Source organism: Sebastes umbrosus, chromosome 9 (assembly GCF_015220745.1).
Source record: "Sebastes umbrosus isolate fSebUmb1 chromosome 9, fSebUmb1.pri, whole genome shotgun sequence".
NCBI lineage: Eukaryota > Metazoa > Chordata > Actinopteri > Perciformes > Sebastidae > Sebastes > Sebastes umbrosus.
The window spans coordinates 3,048,555-3,076,244 of NC_051277.1; the positions used below are offsets into that span (position 1 = coordinate 3,048,555).

The following is a 27,690-nucleotide window of genomic DNA, read 5'->3' on the forward strand; positions in this document are numbered from 1 at the left end:
CGTCTGAAAAAAAAGATTTGAAAAATGTCTGAAAAAATGTCTGAAAAAAAAAATCTGAAAAAAGTCTGAAAAAAAAAATCTGAAAAATGTCGGACAAAAAATGTCTGAAAAAAAAAGATCTGAAATATATATATATATAGAAAGATAGGTGAATTTAGTGTGTGCTTCAATGAAAAGTGAAACGTGAAACCAGAAAGAGATGGCAGATATTCCAGGACTAAGTGAGCAGCGTCGGTGCATCTAATCAGGTCAAAGTTTATTTAGGCTTTATTGTCTATAGCTTTAACAATAATTTGATATATGTAAGATGACAAAGGGTTGAAGATACGTATAACAATACACACAGTATTAAGAAAACTTTATTTAGCTTTCTTAACACATACACCTTCATGGAAAAGTCACATCCTCATATGTTCACGACCTTTAAGGGTCGCTTCACCCAAATTACAAAAAACATTTTCTCTATAAACTCTCATATCTAGCCATGCAGACAGCTTATTTAACTGGGGTTTGTTTGTGGTGCTCACAGCATTGAAAAACATAACAAATATTAAAGAGCAACATCTCTTTCGAGAAACTGTGTCCCCTTTACTCTGAATAATAATCCACAGACTAAACTGATCAGTGTTTATTGGAACTACTGTCTATCAAAATAAATGGTTCAAATTAACCGTTACCAGTGTAGTCTGTGGATTATCACAGCGATAGAGGACATTGTTTCTGGAAAGAGTCTTGCTGTTTACATTTTTTAAATGTTTCAATGCTGTATGCACCATAAACAAACACTGTTGTAGGGTGGAGGGAGACCTGAACTACCTCCATGTCTAGATACTAGTAGAGATCAGGGAGGAAATGTGTCATTTGGGTGAACCGACCTTTAATGCATTCTTTAAAGACAAACACGTTAAAAGCCTCTGAACACCCCACACAGGTGTTTTCAGTTCTTCTGGCTGATTAAAGGAAGATAGGTGGAGCTATGATGAGAACTTATTAGGTCACAAATCTACCAATCAGAATGATAAAGGTGTAATTTTCCCCGCCCTTAACAGGTGCAGCAACGCTTTCAGGAGACTCAGGAAGATGTCAATCAATGTACAGTCTACACGTGCCCACAGAGTCCTGAGCAGAGGTCTAATCAGACAGAATAACTGACAACACCTGTGTGGGTGTTCAGAGCCTTTAACACACACATACTTTAATATACTGACGATGATATGAATATCTAAGTTAAAATGTCAATGAGAACACCCCAAAATTAGTCTGTTATAAAAGACAAGAAATAAAAGCAACACAGTGTAACAGGCCTCTACTGATTTCATTTCAAGCAGCCAGCAAAATGGTTAAAATTTAGAGATTACATGGAAGTGATCAGGAATTAAAATTATTACAGCACGCGGGTCTGCATCCAGCCTAAAATGATTTCTCGTGTCATGCGAAGCTTGAAGAGAAAAGTCCAACACCTTGCCTCATTTGTTTCACTAATCTGGAAAACAGAAACACAACATGTGAAGATGTAGTAGCAACAAACAAAAGATTGAAGATCTAAACTGTTAATCCACTAAAAAAAAATCCTAATTTGAGGCACTCACCGTCGACGCTGAGGGTCTTCTGCATCAGCAGAGGTGCGACCATCCTGCGACGAGGGAAAACTGAGGATAAAAGAAGCAGGACAGAAAGTGAGGAAATATGCATGAAATGAGCATGAAAAGCTGCACTGAATCACAATAAAGTCTTTTATTTAATCTGTGTCTCGTACCTCTCTGACAGTCGGGGCGGCCGCGAATGCTGGTGCCCTCGATGGCTGTGCCGGTCTGGTCCACGCACCAGCAGTAGCCGGTCGGGTGCCAGCACTGCATGGGCTTGTAGTTCCCTTGCTCGTCACACTGGGGCTTGTAGGAACCGATCTTGGAGACTCCGAGTTCTGACTCTGTCTGGCATTTGGTCTTGATCACAGGGGCTGAGGGATGGAAAGAGTAGAGGACATTAAAGGCTTGTCTAGTGTTTTAATAATTACTGCACTCTAAGAAACAATACAGGCCGATGTACCATGTTCATATGAAGGAATTTTCTGTATGTATTCAATAGACTGATATGAGAGCGTTTTTAACTATGGCAAGGTTAAATACTTCACCATGAGCAGTGTGGGAAATAACACTTTAATTGGTAGCAAAAAGAATGTCTGGAATGCAAATGCATTTTTGCACCAAAATAATGAAAATGATAGTAAAAGTTATCTCTAAACATGCCACGGATATGCATGTTGTTAACTCCCGAGCTCCTCATTTTGTCCCTCCTCAGCACATCTCTCATATTACCACAGTAATAATATATTATAATCATCATCTCCTGTCACAGCACCGGTCCGGATCAGAACATCAGCTGATCACTATAATGTGAAGGAAAGAAAGCAGCAGTAACCTGACTGAGTTGGTGGAGGTGGAGGAGTCTGCTGAGCCATCTGGAAGATCAGCCAGTAACGCATCCAGGTCTCAAAGCTCTGCAGAGTGCAACAAAATATAAACATGACTGACTGACTTTTAGTCACGTCTATCTCAGTTTGAGTGGTCGTCTGTGAGGCGTTACCTGCCACTCGCTCTCATTCACGTGCTGCTTCATGTTCTGCAGGTTGGCCAGGAAGGTCTCGTTGAAGTGAGGCAGCTGGGGGTCCTGCTCACAACAACATGACAACATGACCGGAGATTAGTGACAACACAACATCAGCAATGTGACGACACACACAAGGATACAGACAGAGAGAGCAGCGTACCTGCATGAGATCCTTCAGCTGGGTCTCCACGCTGACAACCGTGTCCTGCAGTTTCTGATGGAAAGGGAACGGAGGAGTCAGATGTACAATATTTTAAGTGTTAAACAAGTTTGATGGAGTTGAATGAATTTTATTACACGGCTGTGTTGAATACTCGATTCTGATTGGTCAATCACGGCGTTCAGTGGTCTGTAATTTCTGTATTACAGACCGTTGCTGTGGGCGCAGCTCTGATGTCGGACTCTGGAGGACCGTTTTTGTTTCAAAATATTGATTTCTTCAGTAAGTAGCCGTGTAATAAACGGGATAATGTACAGCTAGCGGGTCAAAATGACTGGCTCGCTGTACATTATCCCTTATGTATTTGATAGGAGGAGGCAGGTGTAAACTTACAGTCAGAGGTGTCTTGGCCGACTTGCCGTCCGTATCTGAGGTGAAGTCCATCAGCAGAGGAAGGCTGTTCATGGGCAGCTGCATCCTCATTGGAGCTCCAGCTGTAAACAAACAAACAAATTCATTAATTAGTAAAGAAAAACAAAAACCACATTGCAAAAAGAGTGAACTTTGGGGAGAGAATCTCTGTTTTTTTTCTGAAAGCTAATGAACTGATTTGTTATTTGTGGTATAAAATACACACACAAATACCTGATCTAAAACTGTAAAGCTCCTCAGAATAAATAACTTGAACTAACTCGGACTTCATCAGGACATTCCTGAACACACTGCATTCTGATGAGACACACACTCTGGTGGAGTCCGACTGTCCACGAGTAAATTATGTTTATGCTGAAATGACATGCGATGTGGAATGGATATTTTTGTGTGACTGCTGTCAGTCGGTAATATAAGTTCAGATGTTTGTTGTAACCCGTGATCGCTCTGCACACCCTGCCCCTTTTTGTTATTTCTTTTCTTTTTATTTATTTATTTTCCTTTCCTTCTTGGTATCGTCATGTTATGTGTGTGTACATGTATGTATAATAATAATAATAATAACTTGAACTAAAACATATAAATAGAAAAGTAAAACTGAATGAAATGCTGGCAACACCCAGCTCTAAAGGATGCTCTTGATCACAGCAACACCGGATGTGTTGACTGTTAGATAATATAGAATATTACGGTGACTCTGTGTGACGCTGCTTGAAATGATTAGATCAACAGAAGAACAGCACACAGCTGATGTTCTTTATGAATCACCAGCAAATGTTCATTTCTCTGTCCAGGTTTCATATCAAGTTCCTTAAAGAGAAACTCTCACTTCCACGTTATTCCTACAGCCTCCTCTTCCTCCTCCTGTCTGAAGAAGACTATTACTCATTAGTGATACATGTCTGCTCGGACCACCCTGTCTCATCATTAATGCCCTCTTTTTTTACCGTGGGACGAGCGGGTCAGCTGTTTGCCCAGCCTGTCAGAGTTCTTCTGCAGCGAGTGGATCTGCTGCTTCTGGTCAAACACCATGTAGGCGGTGAAGACCTGGCTGGCCAGCAGCAGACATGCCAGAGTGACCAGGCCGGCCACCTTCAAGGCACGACTGTTGGAGCCACTGAGAGAGGGAGAGACAAGAAGAATATGTGAGGATAAAGCAGCAAGGGGAGAACATGACTCCTAATTCAGACTAAAAGGGAGAGTCCAAGGTATTAATGTTACTTGGGGGGATTTCCAAAAGTGCTTTCATTTCTGGACTGTCCAGCACACAAAAAAGTCCCAACACCAACAACCAATAGTCTTGTTATCTATATTTAAAAAAAAACAATCATCTTTTGATATTGTTACTTAAAGTAATATATTATATATAAGTCCTGGGACTAAAAAACAGTCAACCAATAGGATGTCAGCATCACTTGTTACCAGGCAGACTCCTTTCCCAGATGTTATAAGGAAGTACGCATACAACTACTATTTAGAGCTTAACATGTATAAACTGGTGTAAAAAAGGTCACAATATTCATTTATTTCATAAATACTTCTATGAATAGATATGAAAAGTGAAACTACAACCTAGAAACTTAATGTACTGAATGTAAACAAGGCCATCACATCTAATTGGGCTTTTTTATTATTATTAGGATGTTATGTCTGTTAGATGTAATTTATCTTATTATTAAAATGAAATACATAACAACAAAATATGATGTGAGGGAAATAATACATCCCTCACAAATAAAAAGAAAATATATTTTTTTAAATATAAGAGACACTTTTAAATTGTAACACTCATAAATCATGTGTATTTCTAAGTTGAAATGTTTTAGTTAATGTTTTTTCGCTGTGGTTAATTATGAACCAATAAAAATAGACGTCATCACCTGTTACTAGGCAGACGACTTGTGTGAAGTGTTGGTTGTGAAGGTTGCTGAAGATGCTTTAAAATATATTTAATGTAAAAACGTATATAAAATGTTGAAAAGCAATAACTAAATGCACTCATTATTTCATGAAGATGATGCAAAGACAAAATGAGACTTCAATATTATCCCATTTTGGAATAAAAAGCACAATTAAACACATATTAAGTGATATTCCTGCTACTGAGTTGTAATACTTTTGCATTTTTCTTTTTAATTCAGCTATACACAGAGGAACAAGTACTTTGTTAGCAGACATTATAATGTGGAGCTCCTAGTGAGCCAACAGCTGTTCTGAGTTTCTGAGAGTATAGATATATAAGACAGGTTCCTCTCACCTGGTGGGTCCAGCAGGGACCAGCAGGACCTCATGACTTCCAGCCACAGAGCCTCTGGCCAGGGGAGATTCTTCATTAGGTTGCTCCATCTGTCTGTCTGGGACTGTTTCTCTCTCAACTTCTACAGCTGCAACTAACAAACTGGACTAAACCCGGCAGGTCGAGCAGATAAATGGTGTTTAGATGAGGAATGAGGAAGCAGCACCAGGCCTGGTTCTGCAGAAAGGTGAAGAGATGTGGAAAGTCCCTGAAGCCTTTAAAGCGACCAGAGGAGCTCTGTGATTGGTCAGATTATACATCATCACTTGTTGATAGAGGCAGACAATAGAGAAGGAGAGGGGATTTATTTATGACCTCAATAACTTATTCTAATGTATGATATTATCTATTGGTTGTGCTCATTCTAAGCTGTCTAGGTTTAATACTACCAATACCTGTTTTTTTTTAAATAGTGCTATAGTTATATTATTACTTAGTGGATACTTACAGTATAATAATAAACTATATTTGTATTGGACTTTTCCTTTTAGCAAAGTGCTTTACAGGGAAAAGAAATAAAATAAAAAATAAAATAAAAGTATTACTATAACCTCCAATACCAACAATAATAGAGCAACAATCTATTTATTAATACTAGGACATGTTTTTTTTTAATAGTGCTATAGTTATATTATTACTTAGTGGATACTTATAATGATAAACTATATTTGTTTAGGACTTTTCTTTTTAGAAAAATGCTTTACAGGGAAAATAAATAAAATAAAATAAATAAAATAAAAGTATTACTACAACCTCCAATACCAACAATAATAGAGCAACAATCTATTTATTAATACTAGGACATGTTTTTTTTTAATAGTGCTATAGTTATATTATTACTTAGATATATTGTACTAGTGGATACTTATAATGATAAACTATATTTGTTTAGGACTTTTCTTTTTAGAAAAATGCTTTACAGGGAAAATAAATAAAATAAAAGAAATAAAATAAAAGTATTACTACAACCTCCAATACCAACAATAATAGAGCAACAATATATTTAATAATACTAAGACATGTTTTTTTTTAATAGTACTATAGTTATATTATTACTTAGTGGATACTTATAATAATAATAAACAATATTTGTTTGGGACTTTTCCTTTTAGCAAAGTGCTTTACATGGAAAATAAATCAAATAAAAAATAAAATAAAAGTATTATTACGACCTCCAATACCAACAATAATAGAGCAACAATATATTTAATAATACTAAAATGCACTTTTATCAGTAGAACATGAATTGTGGTAAGTATTTTAACTTCTATCCATATATCTGCTTATATTGTGTTTATAGCTTATATTGTATATTGGTAAAGTTTTATCATTCTTGTTTTATTTCTAACAGTTATAACTATTCTATTGTTATTTTTACTGCTTATTTGCACCAACAAACCAAAGCAAATTCCTAGTGCATACCTGATACACCTGGGAACAAACACAATTCTGATTCTGATATTATTCTAAATGCAACAGTTCACCTTTATTTATTTTGGCCACTTCCTGGAACAACTTCTTTGGAGCATTCTTAGTGTTTTCCCCAAACAAGGAACTAAAATTAAAAGTAACATGTTAATCTGTCCTGAGATAGGTTAAACATTAGAAGGACTAAAACTGAAAGTGTATGTTGTTGTTGAACAGGCCTCTCTATTTTGAGAGAGATTCAGGTTGAAAGCACCTCACACCTTGAAGTGAAAGCAAAAGACAAACCAATCTTGTTGTCAGCCGTATTCAAGCCAGACAGTGATGTGAGTTTCTAGAAATCTCTGCACTAAAATCAGCTCATCATCCTGCTGCTCATCATCCTGCTGCTCGCATTGAATTTATAGTGACGCTTTAAATTAAAGCATCAGTAGGCGAGATTGGAGCTAATATGATTTAAAAAAAGTTATTTTTATAAAACGGTCGTTATATCGTGACAGTAGTACAAGAAACAGGTAACCTGAAAAAAAAACGTGTTCTCTGTGTTCTCCGGTGCTCCTAACGGCATCTGTAAGATTTCACAGACTGGAGGAAAACAAGCAGTAAGAGCTGATCTGAGGTCTGCTGTCCAGCTGCCGTCTATGAGAGCCAGCTGTCAATCACTCGCCAACTCCGACCAAACGGTCAAACTAGGCAGCGCTGATCAAATATGAATCAATATTCTGTTACGTTAATGTCTATTTCTCTCCTCAGATGTTCTCAGAATCATCTTGTAGTGCACAGTTTAGCTGTAAAATGAGAACGTTTGTGACGCCGCCGCCATTGTGAAAATCTGGTGAAGGAACGCCAAGTTCTGGTCACATGACCGGAGCACAGCCAATAGGAACGCTGTCTCAATGAAATGACTTGTGATTGGTCAAAGTCTCCTGTCACGGGCTAGATGTTCTAAAGCCTGAAAACAGAGCCATGAGGAGGAGCAGAAGTCTAGTTATCTCTCAGAACACTTGAATTACAATATGCTGAAAGGTTATTATGGGATTTTTGCCCAATGATGCCAAAAATATTCTGCCTACTGCAGCTTTAAGTAAATGTTTTTTTTTAAATAACAATAGAAATTCAACTGAAAAAGGAGGGAAAAAAGATCCAACTATTGAAAAATACAGTGGTGTTTTATTTGCAAATTAAAAAGCACCGACAATATTAGTTACACTGTAAAAATTATTGACAACAATTACAAATCTTTATCATACAGTCCAGGAGATTAGTACCATCATTGCTGTTATGTGTTATCACTTAATACTTTATATGGAGAGAACCTGTGTACAATAGTTGGCAGTGAGAGGAATGAGAGGAAACAATCTTAGCGACACGCCCTCCGCACGGTGCGAGTAACCCAAAACTCCCCTCAGCACAGCACTGACGTTTCACACTACGGGAATGGGCCGATGGAGAGAGCGTAAAACCCAAACACATTCAATAATTTAGGTCTTACCGAGGGGGCTGCATTATTATGTACATTACAAAGTCAGGAAATAAAAAGGACCAACATGTGCATTGTTATTACATCAGAACATTGTACAAAACTATTGCAATAAGAGCAGCTTTTTGTTATCTATGCTTGACATCTAGTTGCAGTGGTAACACCTCGACGTCCGTGTGGTCTCACTGGGCATACTGTTGTTGGTTCGCCTGGCAACTTTTAAACGGGTTTTTCCCAGAGACAGCTTTTTTTTTTTTATATCCTCCCCAAACTTAAAAAAATCATCTAATATAATGAAATGAAAACAAAAGACAAAATATACAGTTTTGACAACAAAAAATAAAGTCCGATGCTGAAAAACAGATTTGAAATCTTGTTCTGTACACTATTTCTGACCAGAGTGTTTAATTAAAACATACAGTAGCTAGCTTATGATCTTTTTTTTCTTCACAGATTGTAGTAGGATCCATTGTGTGTTAGTGTGCTTTCCAGTAACCTGTATGTTCAGACTCGATGTTCACTTAAATATTGTGCTTTCAACATCTATCCTACTGTTCCCGCTCGAGCCGACGGAACGTGGTCGCGGAACTGTTTAAACAAAAACCTTTAAATCTTTCTGTACATCCGGCCGCCTACGTGAGAAAAACGGGAGCTAAGATGTTTAGTTTTGGTACATTCTACAATAATGCATTGCCGTCAGCGTTATAGAAACGTTAAAAACGGAGAAAAAGAAAACTTAAAAACAAAAAGAACCCCTCAGAAGTCCACGTGGTAATATTTTGACGTCCTGGCACTTGTAAATGTGATAACTAGATTCTACCAAGGCCTATCGAGGAAGGCTACAACATGCAGCCTGAGTCAAGACTCCAGATGTCCCGTTCTCCATCTCTCACAAACACTTATTTTATGTCAAAGGCATGGTGCCACCAATGTCTCTCTCTTGTCAATCATCCATTTGAGTCACTCATAGCTGGAGACACAGGTGATGCTCATCTCTTCCACCTGTTTCCACCAGAGCTGTGAAAACTGCTCGTTTTTTTTTCCTTCCTTTGATTTTCAAGATGAAGTTCATGCGAAGACAACAAAGGTCTGATTAAGGAGAGCGGGGATGTGATTATCAAGGTCCCTCCTGTGCACCTCCTGTGAGCCTTTCCTTCTTCTGCAGGACACAGCAAATGCCGGCGTTTAGGGGGGGCGTCTGTCTGTGGTCCTGGTTTGTCCTGCAGGGGAGTAACAGCAGGGAGCGCTATCAGCTGCTGAAAGCAACTCTTCTTTGCTCATCATCCACCGTTCACTTGAGAAGATCACAGTTAAGTTTTGAGTTCTGGTTGGGCATCCCCGTCCTCACACTTGGATATATTTCAGTTGCTTTCAAAACTATGTGGGATCTTCCAACATTTCCAGGCCGCTCGGGCCAGAGTCCCCCGGCTGCGGGGTGGAGTTCAGTGTGTGGAGCTGTGGACTCCCCAGCTGTGGTGCTGCTACCTGGTGTGGACCAGCTCTTCTCGGAGCCAGCTGGGCAGCGGCTGACCCATCCTGTAGAGCAGCTTGGACAGCTCGATGTTGTGATCCCGATAGTACTCCCTGAGGAAGCCCTGGGACTGAAGGAGACAATGACGTGATCAACAAATAGGTCAAATATTAACAGATGGTAAAATGTAAAGGTCTGATGGATGCTCATACCTCGGGGTCCATGTCAGGGTACCTGCGTCCTTTACTCTTTCCCAAACACTTGGTCTTCCCTCCCTCCAGCAGCTGACACCAGAAGCCTTTCTTAGGGTCGAACCTGTTCATAGTAGAGACATAAAAGAAGGTATTACGAACAACAGAATACTTCATTTAGAGTTCAAATCTGTTACGAATCACAACCTTCATATAGTCACAGCTAAAAAAAAAACAACTACACAATTATCGAGAGTTATTTTCTGTTCATTTTATGCCTTTATAAGACAGCGCCAGTAGAGAGATGACAGGAAACGGGGATGTTGAGATTTGTGGTTGGCATCTTTATCCCTAAAGCCACGTTTATACTCCCAAACGGACGCGTACATGGACTGTCCACTCGGAGAACACGCTCCACACATGCGCAGTAAATCACTACAATACCACTTGTGGCATAGTGGCTGTGCGGACAGGTCTGCGTGGTCAAGACATATTGATGGTATGTGGACATCTGCACAGAGCCTATGCGTGCACCCTCTGATGACGAAATTTACATCACACGGACCCCAGAATGAATAAAATGAGATCTCACATATCTGCCTCGTGTCATTTGCTGAACACCTGGAACCAGACGCATGTGGTGAAAAGTGACCAACAACAGCGCCGCTTCCCAGCGTTGGACGCTTGGTGGGCTGTCACTAGACACAAGGCACTCGGCACCTGACGAAGGCTTTCCTTCCGTGGGTCTGCTGCTCTCAGCTTTCAAACCGGAAACAACATGGCGGCTCGTTTGGAAACTGTCTTCTCTTATATCATGAAAACAGTTCATGTGTTTCTGAAAACATTTGAGGCGAGAAATAAGCCATTACTGAATCTCTCTTTATTTTGGATCCACAACGTTTATTTTAAAAGATTCTCTGGAGTTTTGAGAAGCGTCGAGTCGCGTCAGACGCCCGTGATTTGCATAAAGTAGACTTGCCCTCAACTTTATGCAAATGAGGAGTCGCGCTGCCACACTACCACAATGCATTGCACGGCTGCTTACATAGACAATGAATGGGAAGCGTGGAAAGGACGGAGCCTGTGGGCACGGACCATAAAGCTATAAATGTATCTGTGAAGTAATTTGTGAACACGACAATTGAAGAAATGATACAGCGAGTGATTTAAAGTGCAGGAAGGTCGATACTCACGCTAGGATCTTGTGGTAGTTGATGACGTTGACCAGGGCCAGATACTTCTGGATTTTATCCATGATTGCAGCAGGCTCAGTCTTCAGCATCTGTCCATCCAACACCAACAACTAGGCGAGACACACAAACAGTACCAAACGTCACATCATTATTACAATCATTTTACACATTTAAATGTAGTTTTTATTCCCACAACGGCGACCTGGAAACCTCAAGTCTGAATTAAATGATGATAAATAGACTTTTACAACTCTTTTAGTAGAGTTTGTTTCTCTGACTGTCCCTAAAGGCCAGCTGGATTTAACACACTGCCCGGGAGAACTGTGCAAAAGAGAAAAAGAAAAAAAATACCTGCCAGCCACCCATAAAGTTTGATTTACACAGAAGGGAAAGTTCTCACATCCCGACTTGAGCTAACTTGTCTGGTTAGCGCATGCTGCCCACCACTATGTGCACGAACACACCCACGGTACCTGGCTGGAGTGGTAGAAGTTGAGCCAGCGCTCCAGGTGGATGGCGTACCAGCCCGGCACCAGACAGCGATTCTGGAGGACCCGTAGTTTGACCGGAGCGTCGTGGCCCGCGGTGATGACGTTGTGGAAGGAGTATTTCAACGCCACCGGGTCATCGTGGGCTCTTTGGTGCTGTATAGGCAGACAGAGAAGGGAGAAGGACAATAAATCTAAAATGTTTCAGACAGAGGGTGAATACAGGTTTATTCAGGCAGACAGAATGAGGAAAATAAAGCATTTTTTTAACATTACAGTATGTAAACATGTTCTAGTAGAAACACAAAATACAAGTATGAACCTGAAAATGAGCACAATATGGGACCTTTAACAGTATTTATAAAGCACTTAAACCTGCTTTAACCTTTAACACACGGCACATTATGAGTCTGGTTTAGGGGGTTGCCTGTGACCGACCTGGTACCAAGAGTAAGCTCTGTCTGCCGGGTTGATGAGGATGGTGACGATCTTGGCTTTGGGAAGGAGAGCTGCAGCCCTCTGAGCCGCCACCTCAGAGTCAAAGTAGTTGGCACTCTTCTCAAAGTAGTAGTCTGAACTGGTGTTGGAGGGCAGCGGGAAGTACTCCATATACCTAAACACACACGAGAAACACAAAACGTGTTACGGGCAGCAGCCACACAGTTGATCTGGTCCTATTTGCTCTCCGTAGATAAGGATAATTTCTCTGCACGCTGTGTGGGTGATCGGCCATGTGCAACAGCTTGTCACCTCGCATACAGAAAAACCCATCTAGCGGCACGTACAATGTTAATATTTGGGCAGCCCACTCACATAAATATCAAGCCTGCCAACTAAATAGTGTGTGTTGGACTCTTTGTGCTGTGATGCATGAAGCGTCTCATTGATGCAGCTTTTTAAATCAATTAAACCTACAGCAGAAAACTCAAAACTGTGACTTTCTAACCAAACAGGTGTTAATTGTGTTGCTGAACTTGCTCTCAGGAATTTCACTAATGAGTGTATTTCTTGTTGTTGTTGCTGTTGTTGTTGTTGTTGTGGTTGTGGGGTCTTGGCATCATTTGCATTTTGATTCTTGATTTCATTTGCATTAAACAGAAACAGCTCAACCATCTTGGGGTTTGAAATTTAATGAGAAAGTCTGAACTCTAATGTTTTTAACCGTTCTTTCATGTTTTTGTAACTTTAAATGTTTTGCACAATAATTCAGCCGCATTCCTACTGAGATTCAGAAGTCTGCTGTATATTTACTGCTGCATAAGAGCTTCACTCCCTCAAGTCAGAATAATGAGTCTGAGCTCACAACACATGACCAACTGAACTCAACAAAAATGGCAAAAATGGCAAGTAAAACAACAAGTAAAACAACAAGTAAAACTACAAGTAAAACAACAAGTAAAACAAGAAGTAAAACAAGAAGTAAAACAACAAGTAAAACTACAAGTTAAACTACAAGTAAAACTACAAGTAAAACAACAAGTAAAACTACACGTAAAACAAGAAGTAAAACAACAAGTAAACACCCAAACCAAAGGAAATAATACACATAAAATCCTGAAGTGTGTGGGGGGGGGGGACAGCTGTCGATTCTTTGTTTTTCCACATTAAACTCGGCGAAATTCCAGTCGAGTTCGACCAAAGCACACTTGGTGATTGTTGGAAAGAGTAACGACGACGGTTTAGGTGAGTTTTATTTTGTTTCTGTCCAGTTTGAATGAAGTGTTTTACGATGCTCCGCTACGTACAGCTGATCTCAACATCAACAACAATACACGTGGATGATGGCGCAAGCTGAACGGAGAGGTCTGCGCTCTCCGGGTGCCATTCTAGTTTGAAAGTAGCATGGCCTCAGAAGCTTCGTCTAAGCCAACCCCTTCCCCTCGGGGCTCCTTCCAAGGCAACGCCAACGCACACACATGCACGAGTACCGCCGCATCGTAACTACTTCACAGACACAGAGCGGAGAGGACCTCAACTCAACAACGCTACCTCATGACATTAACCGCGGCAGTGCTACTGCAGGGCTGAGTGAACTCTTCCATTCTCCAGGAAGGAAACGTGCGGCGACGGCTTTAAGTTCAGGCTGGTGCACGCCAAGGATAGAGTACGAGCAGGGAGGCAGGGAGGCATCTGATTGGTTCTTTCCAAGCGGACCGCGAGGCAGTGATTGGTAGAAGTTTTTACAGGATTACAGCAGCTACAGATGACGCCTCTTTTCAGGTCCTTTTTTCAGAGCTCATCAGTAATGGATCGCTGTCGGGGTGCAAAGACCATTTCAACCAATATAACAGATAGTGTATACTGGAGAACATCGTCAACCCTGCCTTTCATTATACAATATCCTGTGTGTTTTATTAACACAATATACATTTTTCATTTTTAAATATCATGTTTATCGTCAATACCGGTATATCCTGACACCGCTATTTCTGAACATGTATCTGGTTGAATGTGGTTCAAACCACAGACGGAGGAGCGTCTGAGAGGTTGCTCACCAGTCGATGCCTCTGTGGTAGTTGTGCCCATTGAAGAACTGGATCTCCTCAAAGGTCTCCTTGCTGGGGTAGTTACTGGTCAGGTCAGGGTGCATGCCAAGAAACAAGTAGAGCGCCGTCGTCCCTGAGAGGCCAAAGAGAGAAAGAACAGATGAAAAGGGGAAGAAAAGAGTTTTAAGTAGAGTTCTTACTAGAGTTTATATCCTGTTACAGTAACAACTTAAAAACAAATCACAATCTACTATCTCTGATTTTCAAAGTAAAAATCTAAACCTCATTCAGAACACGACCTGACTGATCTGCTTTGAACTGAATGATGAACTTGTGTTTTAACCGTTTCCTGATTCCTCCTGTAGGGGGAGTCGAAGCACCGCGTCTCACCTGTCTTCTGAGGCCCGATGACGAGCAGTTTGGGGAAGCGGTCACATGTTTTCTCTTTGGACCAGATGTCCTTGTGCCTTTTGTCCTCACAAGGATCCTGTAGCCACAAAAAAAGATAAACAATCCTTTGTGTTTTAAAGTGTGATTCCTACAGAACAGATATGTCAATTTAACGATACCAAGAGGAAAGCAGGTTAACCTTCAGGCACTACAGTTAATAAAAGGAGAAGCATTTAATAAAACATGTTGGGATGGGTGACTACATTGCTCTCCATTGATCGATAAAACAACGTGTGACTCATGGAAAGGACTCCAGCTATTCCTGTTTAATGTCATGTGTGAAGTGTGTTTCGTACGGCATCGTCTGTGTGTCGTTGTTTCAGCATTTCATTACTGAAAGCTGTCAAAAAGATGACTTGATTTTAATATGTAATAAATGTATAAATAAATGATATTGTCATCACCTGCCAGAGTGGATCTCTCTCGGAGGGGAACAGGCTGAAGTACTTCTGAGCGAGCTGGATGGGAGGCAGCGTCTGCATCTTCAGGTTGGTCCATGTCTGGAGGAACATCACCAGGCTCTTAAAGGTGTACAGGCCCAGCCGGTCGTTCCCGTAGTTGGACAGATGAGTCATGAAGATACTGATCTGTGAATGGGAAGAGAATGATTTATTATTAAGGGGGAAGAAGGTAAACTCAATATGATGATATTATTATTATTGATATGTGCTGTATTAATTTAGCTTGAGCTGAAACAATTAGTGGATTCATTTGATTTGTCAACTGACAGAAAAAGACAAATATTTAATTGTTCTGGTTTCTAAAATGTGAGAATTTTATTTATCATTTATGACACATACAGATGATATATGATGTGCTTTATATTATCTTTGTTTTTTTCCCGTTGGTCCGATTAAACAAGTAATTGGAAGACTTCACATTGAGCTCTAGGACGGGGGTTACCAACCTGACGACCCCCGACTAAGTGACATATATTATGGGTATTTCATATTATATTAAATGCATAATAATATCAGCACTGATCAACTGATAATCTGTACAATTAACTAAAATAATGAACGCATTAACTGCAGGACGTTTGTGTAAAACAAACGATTTAGGTGAATTTTAAAGCAGATTATTTCCTGTGAATATTACATCAGAGATGAGTTTTTCATGAACTTTTAACCCGTGCCCTTATCCTGTGTATATCTTACATAATAATCAAAACTTAAAAAATTAATGAAATGCTGACATACAGGCCAACTATATATAATAAACATATATATTATATATATATATATATATAAATATTTATTATATATATTATATATAATATATATTTATTATATATATTATATATTATATATTATACATAAATATATATATATATATATTTATTATATATATTTATTTATTTTTTTAAATGCTGTTTTACACCCTTTAAAATCAAGAAGGCCTTGCGACCCCGATTGAAGCTTTGGCCGATCCCTAGTGGGGGTCGGGACCCCCAGGTTGGGGACAAGCGCTCTAAGCAATTATAATTAATATTTTCTGCTATATTCTGACATAAACACTGAATTGATTTAGAGATTAACTGTCTCCTCAGCATTAGGGAGCGCAACTGTTAAAGGTTGATTTGTTTTAAGTCTGTCTTAAAAGAATAGTCTGGTGCTCATACCTGTTCCTGTGGATTTTGTCGCCTATCGCTGACATTAAATTGCTTTTGAAAACTGATCTACAGGAGCCAGTATGAACAGGAGGAAAGGATTACAGCAAGCAATGAAAATGCTTAAACTAAGGCCCTGTTCAGACCTGGTACTAACATGCGTCCTCAGTGATTGGATCACAAGTGGACAGCTTTAAGTACAGGTGTGAACGCACTCAAGACGCATTGAGATCGGATCTTTCAGATCACATTCAGAGGTGGTCTGGGCCATATATGACCACATTCTTTTAGCAGTGTGTAGTGAATGCGTCCTGGACCACATTAAGGACCGCCTACTCATCCGATGTCCAGCTTGGATCTGCGGGATCACAGCAATTATACCAGTTCACGAATATGTAGGATATTACTACTGACATTCATGTAATATTACGCCACAACAGCTGCTATATTAGCCGTTAGTTTACTACGTGTTTATTTGCATATAGAAGTGAGATCGGATCACAAGTGGTCACTGAAGATACATGTGGAGGCGCGTTCTAATGCCAGGTGTGAACAGACGTACTTAAAGCTGTCCACCTGTGATCGGATCACTGAGGACGCATGTTAATACCAGGTCTGAACAGGGCCAAAGGCTGCTTATATGCCATAGTTTGGTTTTAAACGGATGAATAAAATCATCTGCAGACTGTGCGGGGTGACATTTCCTGCAGATATATATTGTAATAAAAATAACCTTTTTTTTATCATCTCAAAACCAAACATGCTGACGAACGCGGCTCTAATAAAAGAAGCTTTCACAGTGGTGTAAAAAGAGAAAGCACGATGCAGACATCACTGCGTGACTCTGACGAGTCATTGTCGTTTATATTTCAATTTACACCACCAGCGGCTCGATGGGTTTCCGAGCGAGAGAGACAAAAGCTGTGCCGTGTGAATGTGTTATTAGACTCACAGGGTTCAGCAAAACGGTGAGGAAGAGTTCTCCTCCGTTGATGAGCTTGTCCAGTTCGTTGGGACTGCCTGGGTAGTCTTTATAGAAGATGGTGTGTGTGAAAAGACCGCACGTCTGCCTGGGCAGCACCTGTGAGATAAACAAGCACAAAGTTACCAAAAGAACGACACACACACATTAAAAGGAAATGCATTCACACAAATAAGCGCACACATCATCAGCCCTCCGCTGAGAGCAGAGCTGTCAGTACTCCAGGCGGTTACCCCACACATTGTTTGCTCTCAATAACATTCGTATTATGCAGCTCATCTAGCCAAAGCAAACCCCCTTATTCACTCCCGAGTCTATATGGAAATTCATGGAAATGTGGTTTACAGTTTGGAGTGTCAGGGGAACTGAATATCAATCATCAGTAAGCAGTGGAGACTGTCCATTCAGACTGCGGCGCTATCTGAAGGACGGGAGTGGAGCTCTGAGACCACACGGGCTGACTGAATGCCAACACTACAAAGGAACCGGATGGAGAGGCTGCACGGTTTCCCATCAGCGCTGAAGGTCAAACCCGGGAGAAGAAACAGATAAGATTTTTCTCTTCTTCTTTTGAAACCTCTTCAATGTAATCTATTCAACTTTAATTCTGCTCTCATAACTCTATTATTCAGCACTACGGCCGGCGCTGTGAAGTTGAACAGAGTGCAGTTCTTTTTGAAGTGTTGACATTTCAGCGATCGCTTGTGTGCGGAGCGCTCGCTACGCCGTTGCCAAAGATGTCGGTCTTCGTTACGGTGCCGAGGCCGGCTGGGCGGCACGACTCAGACAGGTGTCTCACGCAAGACTGGTTCACTTGACTACACCATCGTCTCACGCTCCGTAGAACATAGGGATGTCACGATACCAGAAAGCTAGTAGTCGATACCAATACCAGTGAATTTCCACAATTCTCGATACCAAATTCGAAAAAAACAATAAATCCCATGTAATGTGTACATGTGTCTGTATGTATCCTCAGATTGCAGTAGTTTAAATTCACTGACATGGTGACATTTACTGTGTAAAGACTACCAGAGGTGGGATCAAGTCATTGTTTTGCAAGTCACAAGTAAGTCTCAAGGCTGTGACTCAGGTCTCCAAGTCCTAAACAAGCCATATGCGCTCTTCATCACATGTAGCGTCATTTTAACAGCAGAGTAACGGGATCCAACTGGTGCTCAGTAACGTAATGTCAGTTCTTCATGGTTTTCTCCTGAAACTTGATTGGATGCTGCTGGATTGGTTCAAACTAAGTGGATCTGGGGAGTTAAGTGTAACATAATCAAATGCAAGTCCCAAAAACATTCACCAGAAATACAGAGTCCAGAGTTTGCTGCATGGCGATGTGTGTGAGAGCAGAGGACAGAAGCAGCTGCATTTGGCGCTTGGCGGGTGTTAATTTCAGACCCTGCAGGCATCGTACGGTGCCGTCGGTACTGTAGAAAACGAGTACCGTTTTTCACCTTTTTAGAATTTTGGCATCGACTTGGTACCGAAGTATCGGTTCTCGTGACATCCCTAGAAGAAGAATACAACAACATACAAGAATACGGCCCAGCTAAGACTAATGAGATGATCGCCTCGGTGATGTACGGTAAATGAAAATAAGATTTCTGTTCTGAGTATCTTTGGGGACGAGACTTAAGAAATGCAGAGGCGGAGATGCAGGATGGAGAAAGTAGCTGCTGGCCATGAGAGAAAAGAAGGAGGTGGAGATGGAGAGATAATTAATAAATGAAGGATAGCATATGTAAATAGAGAAAGATAATTATTAGCTGAAAAGTTAATGGATGTAGAAAAAGATAAGTGGAGAAAAAAGCACCAGGCCGGAGGTAACAAGATAACAACGGCCTTCTGGATGTGCGTGACGGTGAAGTGGTCTTACGCTAATGCCGCTGTGGATGAAACCTCGCCGGAAGCGGGCAGGCTTCAGGTGCGGGTACTCCTCCGTGCTGGTCACCTTGATGCCCCACACCTTCTTCCAGGCGTCGTACAGCTGCATGTGCACGGGGTAGACGCCGGAGTGGTGGGGCGCCACTGCGTAGCCCATGTTAGTGGGGATCCCGTGCTCCTAGGAGGGAGAAAATACACCAGTGAGAGAATGAGAAAGGCTCGTCAACCCGTCATGTTCCCAAGATACTAAAGCTATAGTATAATCCTTAAGGTTTTCATAACCCTATTTTTGATAGTATTTATGGTCAGCATATTTTCTGCCATTTAATGCATTCGGTAATTATCTCTCTACGTAGTAGTAGTTTCTGGTAGAGGCAGCGGAGTCCACCACTCCTGATCTGGATTCAATTTCCCACGAGGAATTCACAGGAAAACGATGCATGCGTGTGATCCAGCACAATTTACTCACCGATTACTGTTCGCTCTCTTTCAGTCATATCAGAGCTGTATTATGGTAAATGGACTCCCATTTATAAAGCGCCTTTCTAGTCTTCCGACCGCTCAAAGCGCTTTACACTACATGTTCAACATTCATACACTGATTGCAGAGGCTGCCATGCAAGATACCTGGCCTCCTCCTCTAATCCAAACACTCATTCACACGCCGACAGTACGACCTTTGGGAGCAACTTGGGGTTCAGTATCTTGCTCAAGGACACTTCGACATGTCGACCGGAGGAGCTGGAGATCGATCCACCGACCTTCCGATCAGTGGGCGACCGCCTCACGCAGGCGAAATACAAGGTGAACAAAATACCAATAGGCTCGTTGGAGATGAGTCAGGCTGCGCAGAATCGATCACCGGCGATCGCCGTGCAATGCACGCTGGTTGGATTTGTGTCCGACAGTGGATCATTTTTGCGAGGGAGTAATGGAAGAAGAAGAAGAAGGAGCCGCCACAGGGAGCGGTTAGACTGCACATCACCAACCTGAGCAAAGCTAACAGACTCCACCGTGTCCTCCTGTTGTTTGGAGCACTTCAGCATGAAATCTGATCGCAGTTAGAATTATTTTTGACTGGGAATTAAAACAATTTGTTTGGCTGCACTGCGAAGAGATAAAAACCAGTTGCTCTTCCTGTATTTCCTGACAAAGTAGTAGTGTTAAACCACGCTTGCTGTTGCCTTGGTAACCACAGGTTTTTGCCAAAAAACAACCAGCACTGAAATCTTACTGATCACAACTTTAAAAAGGCATCAACACCTTTCCTAATATTCAAACAAAGAAGATGGGATAAAGGCGTTCACCCGACGCTGTGATCTGACCTTCGCCCCCCCCGCCACCACGTGACTCACCATGGCAAATTTCTTATTGAGCAACATCTGCTCGGCCAGCACGGACTGGTTGTGGAATAGATGGGGCTGCATGTGGCTCCACATGTGAGGGAACCACCAGAACTCCTTCACGTAGGAAAGCAGCAGGTCGTCTCCCAGGTCCTCCTCATCGGATCCTGGACGTGGCGGTGATGGTGATGGAGAGGGTGGAAAGGAGGGAGGGAGGGAGAGAGACGAGGGATGTTAACAGAAAAAACAAAGGGGGTGATGGGTGAAAAGGAAATGGAGGAGATAAAAAATGGACAATGACAAAGAAGAGGCAGAGGTGGAATGGGGTCGGGGAGGAAATGAAAGTCAGAGAGACAAAAAGGAGAAGTTCAAATATTAGAGCGAAGCATGTGGGAGATTAACGGGGGCAGAAGAGATAAAGTCAGGCCATGAAGGAGAAGAAGAGGAGGAGAGAAATCAAAATGAAACATAGAAGTGTCTCTTTTAGGGTTAGCACAAGTTCTCATCTCTGCAAAAGGTTCTCTACAACTTACCGGCGTGAAAGAATTTCCCTGAGAAGCCCAGATTGAAGGTGAAGTTGGGCACATGGGTGCGCAGCTCCCTTTGTGTCTCCAGCAGGGCCTGGACCGGTGGGAGGAAAGGAGAGTGAGTCAATATACTGGTGCACGAGTGCATTAATGAGGAAACCGTGAACAAGCCAGGCGCACACGCGTGCCCACACATACATATTTCATTCTGCGAGTTTCTTTCGGTAAACATCCAACAACCACTCCCGGTTGCCTCACTCCTCTCTCCTTCATTCTGTTTGATATTTCTCTCTCCTCTGATTCGGGTGTTTGTTTCATTTGATCTCCACGCTGGATGAGACTCCCAGCACGCGCACACACACACACACACACACACACACACACACACACACACACCCTCTTTGGCGTTCACAGATTTCTCCGTCTTGTCAGGGTGTGATTCGTTCCTAAAAGCTCGCTGTTGCGCTTGCCAGTGAAGCGGCTTGATGCTTCCTCCATGTTTTTTTTTTCTCATACCCTCTGCCTCCAACATGTGAGGGGGGTCTGTTCTGCTCTGAGGGGACGCGAGCAAGGAGCTTTTTCAACATTCTTTGTATGTCTCTGGGCCCCTGAAATATTCATTGCTGTGGAGCTTCTGTGACAGTGTGAGCAGTGGGGCCTGTCAGCTTTGAGCGGCCTACTGGGACGAACGCATTCAAAAGGAGAAGAGGAGCGAGAAGACGAGGTTCTCTGCGTGACTGGCAGAGGGTTGCCCGTGCTATGTGTGAGGCAAGTTTTTAAGATTTTAGCAAAAAAGGGGGTGTTGAAAACACTGATGAATACAGAAGTGGGTTTGTGATAAAGTTTTTCCACTCACCTTTACGTCAGGCACCTTCATGCGTGTGCCCTCTTTGCCCACAAAGATGTCATCTATATCCACCAGGACGTAGCGCTCCAGGGACAGCGAGAGCCTCTTCCCGGTCAGAAAGGCCACGGCGTCCACGAACACCAGCTTGTGCAACCAGAACACCAAGTTGTTGCCGAACAGGACCCTCTGGATGCCGTCGTGGAGCCCCAGGTCCTGCACCACCGATGGGAGCAGAGCGGCGTTCTGCCCCATCGACGCAACGCTCTCGGCCGATTGGGTCTTGGCCAGCAACACGGGCTCGTACGTCGAGTGGTTGGACTGGAAGACGGTCCAGTCGTCCCCGGGGAGGGGACCTGGCAGGGGCTGACCAGATCGAGTGATGAAGAGCAGGGGAGACTTGGGGTTGACGGTGCAGTCCTTCAGACCCAAGTTAGAGTGCAGGAAGAGGGGGAAGCCTTTCAGCTGTGCACTGAGCAGACTGTTTTCATTGGCCTGATGGACAGAGAGACAGACAAGAGAGAAATCACACAGATTCATCATACAGCAGAGTGATGAAGACGGAAACGCATTGGATATAATTCCCCAATTTCCCCAATCATGTGTGAAATAAGGATTGTCAGGCCTACTCAGACGTGAAGGCATGAGGCAGCTTCTACCTGCTATGCTCAATCTGCTGTGCTCCGAGACTGCAGTCAAAATGAATAACCTCCCGCTGTGTCCTCTAACATTCAAAGAGTTCACTGATTATTCATTGAAATTTCTCCTCCGTAATGTGTCATTCTCCGATTCTCACATCTCTACCGCCCAGATTCACAAGTCCTACTTTCTCCTGCACTTTTTTTACTTAAGACTCACGTAAATTTCACCACTATACGTTAAAAAACATCCAATAACAACATATCAGATATTCTTTAAAGGGACTGTTAGTAAGCATCAGAAATGTCTTGTTAACAGCGACACCTGTGGCCGTTAAGTCAACGAAAGTCAGCGTCCTGTTGCTCGCGCTTGTGCTCGCTCTACATAGACGTGAACGAGCATCGCTCAACACAGTGAGGCGACACACGTCAGCTAAAAGCACAATATCACTCTATATTTCAGCTGCTTGGCAGTAATGTTAGCTGACCAGACGAAGGTCTCTCCATGAATCAATGCTGATCCTAGTGTTGGCTTTCCCTGCTTCAGCCTCCCGACCGCGGCCGGAGGGAACAGGGAGACACCGGAGTTTTGGTCGGAGACGATAACGTTTCTCTCTGCGGAGCCCCGTCACTTCACAAGACACGGGAAACCTCTGTTGGTCTGGAGGAGCACACCTGTCTGTACTCGGCCATCAGGCAGGAGGAGGATGATGAGTTTGGTTGTAATGAGATGATCCTGTGTACTAGAGGCTGCCATTTTGACAGCATGAGAGAATTCACAACAGCATGTTTTTCTTTAGTGTATAATCACCTGAATAATACCACTCGTTGTGTTTTCGTTAGCTTAGAATGAGTCCTTTATATCTACATAGGGGCTGTGTGCAAAAAGTAAAAAAATGACGTCTTTTCTAACCACTTCTCCTCGACCTCGATGGAAAACGTCACGAGGTCAAGACAAGATGAGAAGGAGAATTCAGAAGGATTTAGGAGAAGTCAACCGTGGTGTTCAGAGAATCCGGCTGCTCTTTCACTAGAAGCTCCGTCATTATGATGCAACGGCGGCGGATGTTAGTGACGCGGGTCTGCCGTGGAAAAACCACAATGTTCTGAAGATGGACTACAAAAGGCGTCGCTTTAAATGCTGCCGGCCGCAAAGAATTGTGGGATGTCATTCTCTCTTTCCCTTTAGTAAAGGATGCTCCAGTGTATCCTTCACTAAATGAGATAATAAAGGAAGCATTGAAGCTCCTTTCCTTAGCATTTGGAGAATCTGATCAGCTCTCATCACGGCTGCAACTGAGACACTACCGGGTCATTTCACTCCGTTAGGAAGCTTCCTAAGGGACAATCGACCGCAACCAGGGAGAGGGTCCTCTTCACGGAGCCGGCAGCCATGTTTCTACAGTAGCCCAGAACGGACAAACCAAACACTGGCTCTAGAGAGGGACACTTGCGTTCTCACGTTTTCTCGCTGGCCACCGTAGTTCTCCTACACGCTTGGCACACAGGAGAAGTTTCAGTTGGTTGTAATCTGGAACCTCACTGCTCGATGCCGCCAGATCCTCCACACTGCACCTTTAATCTTTCTGGTTTGTTGACACATTATAATTGAAAAATCAGCCAATTTAATTTAAGTTATTTTGCCCCCGGAGAGTTCTAACTCTAACTCTAACAAACTGTTGTGAAACTCCAATAACAGAAACCCAAAATAGAAAGAGTCAAGCACAGATAGAGAGCTTATTGAAAATCTGTTAACTGACCCTGCCTTTAATCATAAACACTGTACATAACATAAACAATATCTTTTTAATATGTATACTTTAAATTTAGTATTAAAGAATTGTGACTAAAGGCAACATTTAACAGTTGGAAAACGTGCTTATATTAAAATATATTATCGGGCAACACTGTTTTAAATGAACTCAAAAATATCTTCTGCAGTTTTGTTTTGAAATATCTTGTTACTTATAAACAAACATGTCGATACAGATATTTGTATTAAGCCTAAATGAGGCACATGGATATCAGCTGTGTTCTACTGCAAACAGTTTGGTTGGGAGCAGCAGCGACGATGTGTGTCCAGGTCATTGGGATGCACGCCCTCGCTCCACCTCCTCCACCTCCTCCTCTCCCAATAGCTGGAAAATCCCACCAGGCTTTGGTCTCTAACCTTCACCGTCTAACATCACTGCACCACCATCCGTGCCTCCACATCTCTTTCTATATTCTTTCCATGGCTCAGAGATGGTGATTAAAACTATAAGACCTGAAAACAGGCCTCAGGCAAACAGGCTCAGCTAGGGATTACTGAGAGAGAGCGAGAAGGAGAGAGAGAGAGTAAGAGAGACATATAAAGAGGTACAGAAGCTGCCGACTTTAGAGAAACTATAAAACAAAAGGGGAGAAAACAAGAAAAGAGAAAACAAGAGACTGGGCAAGAGGAGCAGATAGCAGAATAAAGGAAAACAAGAAATAGATAGAACATGAGAGAAACGGGACTGAGTGATACTGAACCAGGCAGGTCTTTCCAACCCTGTGAATCCCATCTCCTAAGAGACGGTGGAGCCAGATGGACAGGGCAGAAGGTGTGAGAGAGAAGAGGGAGGGAGGGAGGGAGGGATGGAGGGAGGGAGGAAGAGAGGGAGTGTGGTGCTGTCCTAACCTTGAAGAAGCCAATGATGCCCACTCCATATTCCACACAGTATTTGTCCAGCAGCTCTCGGTTCCAGGCGTCCAAGTTAACATACTTGAGAATGTTCTCGTAAATCACCAGTGTGAAACGGCCTCTCTCTTTGTCTGTCAGCGTGGGCATGTCCCCTTTACCGGGAGAGATCTCCGTCCGGTACCTGAAGCGGCCAGACTCCAGGATGGCCACGATCTCCTGACCCAGTTGAGAATACTGGCTCTCCACAAACACCAGAACCACAGGATCTGTCCTGGCCCCTCCGGGATCCACCCCGGGGCCCCCCGAGACGCCCCGCAGAGGCAGCAGCCGAGACGGAGTGACCCTCGGGTCGTCGGAGTCGGCGGACGCCCCCTCGGCCCCGGACACGCCCCCTCCCGACGGCTCCAGCTCCCGCTTGACGCCATAGAGGAAGTACGCGGAGATGAAGACGCTGACGGTGCAGAAGATGAAGAGGAGGAGGAGGGAGGTCTGCAGGGGGAGGAGACGGACCAGCCGACGGAGGCGCGTCACGCATCCCAGCATCGTCTCGCAGCCACACCGCTCCGCCCCAGCAGCCCAGGGACAGTCTCTCTCTCGGGTTGCGGGTAGAAAAAACAGCGAGCGTGGGAATCGCTCAAGACGAAGTCAGTCTCGTTATCGAGCTAAACACGAACGGCGTCAAGGTAGCGGCTGCGGCAGCTACTGGAGAAAGAAATGAGACGGTCTCACGTAGGCTCTCCCTCATATTGCAGCGCTGCTTATGTCACCATGGCAGAGAAATAGGGGGCCTTGGACCGCTGGTATACACTTGTGCCTCAGAGGGAGGGCTGGCAGGCCGAGTCACTGGTGGAGAAAGATGATGGAAGACTCCATCACCTGTCCATCATGCGAACCCGCCAACCATGTCCCGGTTAGATTCCGCTCCGCTCTTTTGATTGGAGAATGATCTCTTGAGAAAAGCAATGTCACGCAGGTCATCTCAGCAGCACCATTCCCTCGGGAACACAATCTCCTCACCTAGAGAGAAAACACAGAAGAAAGACAGAAGGAAAACGTCAGAATGTGAAAGCAAAGCTCCTATAGAACAAAACCACATATTGCTTTCTTTTGTTGTGTGGGTTTAGCCGTGTGTGGGAGATGTGTGTGTATAACTGCCAGCGCCAACACTCCAAAAGTTCACTCCAAAAGTAGTCCTTGCATTCACCTACACAAAGTAAGAGCTGCCAATTTCCCCCCTACACACACACACACACACACACACACACACACACACACACACACACACGCTCCTAACCCCGGTGTGCGCACAAAAATCGCTCGCTCACGCAGCCTCCACACAATCAATAGGCAGAATGTGAGTGACAACAAAGCCTCGAGGCGAGCCAATTCTCAATTCAGTCCAGTAGCACGGTGTGACTGCATACAAGTGAAGCCATCACCCGCGGGGACACTCGCCTTCTTTTTTCTCCTCAACTCCTCTAGACGGTTTATCGAGACCAAAATGGAGTGCAAGGAGAAAAGAAGGGAGGAAAAGCAAGCTGATGGAAGGGAAACGATCCAAGAGCAGAGGAGTGGATGACAGTGACAGACAGACCTGGCAACACTAGGATCCATTACTCCGGGAGAAACCCCCCCCCACCCTTATATCACACTCGATATACATCCCCACACCCTCTGCAGACCTATCATAATATACCAGCTCCAAAGTCAATCTCAAAGCCGGGTGAGAAGAGTACAAGATGCAGCATGAGAAGGGTGTGAGCCAGTCACTTACAGATACATCGTTTCTCCATTTAGAGGCCTGGTGGAGAAAAGGAGACGGAGCGTCGTTACCTTTGCATAGAAAATGCTCCGTCCATTAAGCTGGAGAGCGATCGAGGTGCACACACACACACACACACACACACACACACACACACACTAACACAAGCCTTTATAAAACCCTAGATACCACATTAGAGTCGAGTCCTCTCAACCCAAAGACATTAAACAGTGACCACCAAACCCATCAAGACTCATCAGACACAAATCAGACATAAAATGGATTTGATAATGCCATCAAAGGGTTTATTAGTAACACTATAAACCCGAGGTTTAATTAAAGGTGAGTAACATTAAAAATACAAGAATGGCCATACGATGCCGAGCGGTAGTGAGTCCTATTGGCTGCAATCATCCGTCTGACAGCAGAACAATCATCCGTCTGATAACGTTACAATCAAAGATATTATTGAGTTTTCTTAAAGGAGATAAACTTCAGATCATTCCTGAATACCATATTTTGTGTAGCGATGCACCGATACCAATACCAGTAACGGGTATCGGGTCCGATACTGTGCTTATGTACTCGTACTCGCAAAATGTCTCCGATACAACGGCACCGATACCACTTTACGGTGGTGCGCCCGACCCCGCTGAGCCGGGATCCCACCTCAGCCGGCGCGCGCCGGCCCTCACTTTCATTGCGCCACGGGGTTTTGCTTGCACCCTCTGACTCGCGCGTCAGTAGA

General features: G+C 43.1%; 2 protein-coding genes and 1 long non-coding RNA gene across 3 annotated transcripts in view; 1 reads left to right on the forward strand and 2 right to left on the reverse strand.

Moving 5' to 3' along the window:
• Positions 1-249: 249 nt before the first annotated feature.
• Positions 250-5,691, reverse strand: cd74a (CD74 molecule, major histocompatibility complex, class II invariant chain a). Its single transcript, XM_037779639.1, has 9 exons — positions 5,457-5,691; positions 4,147-4,316; positions 3,161-3,261; positions 2,768-2,821; positions 2,584-2,667; positions 2,419-2,497; positions 1,757-1,957; positions 1,590-1,649; positions 250-1,483 (listed from the first exon to the last, which is right to left on the reverse strand). Exons 1-9 carry the CDS (start codon positions 5,543-5,545, stop codon positions 1,479-1,481), a joined length of 843 nt encoding a protein of 280 aa, XP_037635567.1. The 5' UTR covers positions 5,546-5,691; the 3' UTR covers positions 250-1,478.
• LOC119494083 lies at positions 5,498-23,348 on the forward strand. The gene is made up of 3 exons (XR_005208112.1): positions 5,498-5,692; positions 7,898-7,902; positions 23,183-23,348. It is a non-coding gene; the product is annotated as an uncharacterized LOC119494083 (long non-coding RNA).
• Positions 8,069-27,690, reverse strand: part of ndst1a (N-deacetylase/N-sulfotransferase (heparan glucosaminyl) 1a) — a 50,915-nt gene continuing 31,293 nt past the window's right edge. Inside the window, exons 2-15 of the mRNA XM_037779579.1 lie at positions 25,178-26,197; positions 21,890-22,372; positions 21,040-21,127; positions 20,519-20,673; positions 19,156-19,341; positions 17,241-17,369; positions 15,084-15,266; positions 14,620-14,716; positions 14,239-14,362; positions 12,182-12,356; positions 11,729-11,899; positions 11,256-11,365; positions 10,084-10,186; positions 8,069-10,001 (exon numbers count right to left, since the gene is read on the reverse strand). Of these exons, the coding sequence (XP_037635507.1) occupies positions 9,882-10,001; positions 10,084-10,186; positions 11,256-11,365; positions 11,729-11,899; positions 12,182-12,356; positions 14,239-14,362; positions 14,620-14,716; positions 15,084-15,266; positions 17,241-17,369; positions 19,156-19,341; positions 20,519-20,673; positions 21,040-21,127; positions 21,890-22,372; positions 25,178-25,723 (2,670 nt within the window). The 5' untranslated portion in view covers positions 25,724-26,197 and the 3' untranslated portion in view covers positions 8,069-9,881. The remainder of the gene's footprint in view (positions 10,002-10,083; positions 10,187-11,255; positions 11,366-11,728; positions 11,900-12,181; positions 12,357-14,238; positions 14,363-14,619; positions 14,717-15,083; positions 15,267-17,240; positions 17,370-19,155; positions 19,342-20,518; positions 20,674-21,039; positions 21,128-21,889; positions 22,373-25,177; positions 26,198-27,690) is intronic.

What these genes read in the sequence shown, in the direction of transcription:
- cd74a (XM_037779639.1), bottom strand. Translation starts at nt 5,545, where the DNA reads ATGGAGCAACCTAATGAAGAATCTCCCCTGGCCAGAGGCTCTGTGGCT. An exon ending in GCTGACCCGCTCGTCCCACG is followed by an intron (nt 3,262 to 4,146) that starts GTAAAAAAAGAG and finishes GTTTGTTTACAG; the next exon opens with CTGGAGCTCCAATGAGGATG. An exon ending in CGGCCAAGACACCTCTGACT is followed by an intron (nt 2,822 to 3,160) that starts GTAAGTTTACAC and finishes CCTTTCCATCAG; the next exon opens with AAACTGCAGGACACGGTTGT.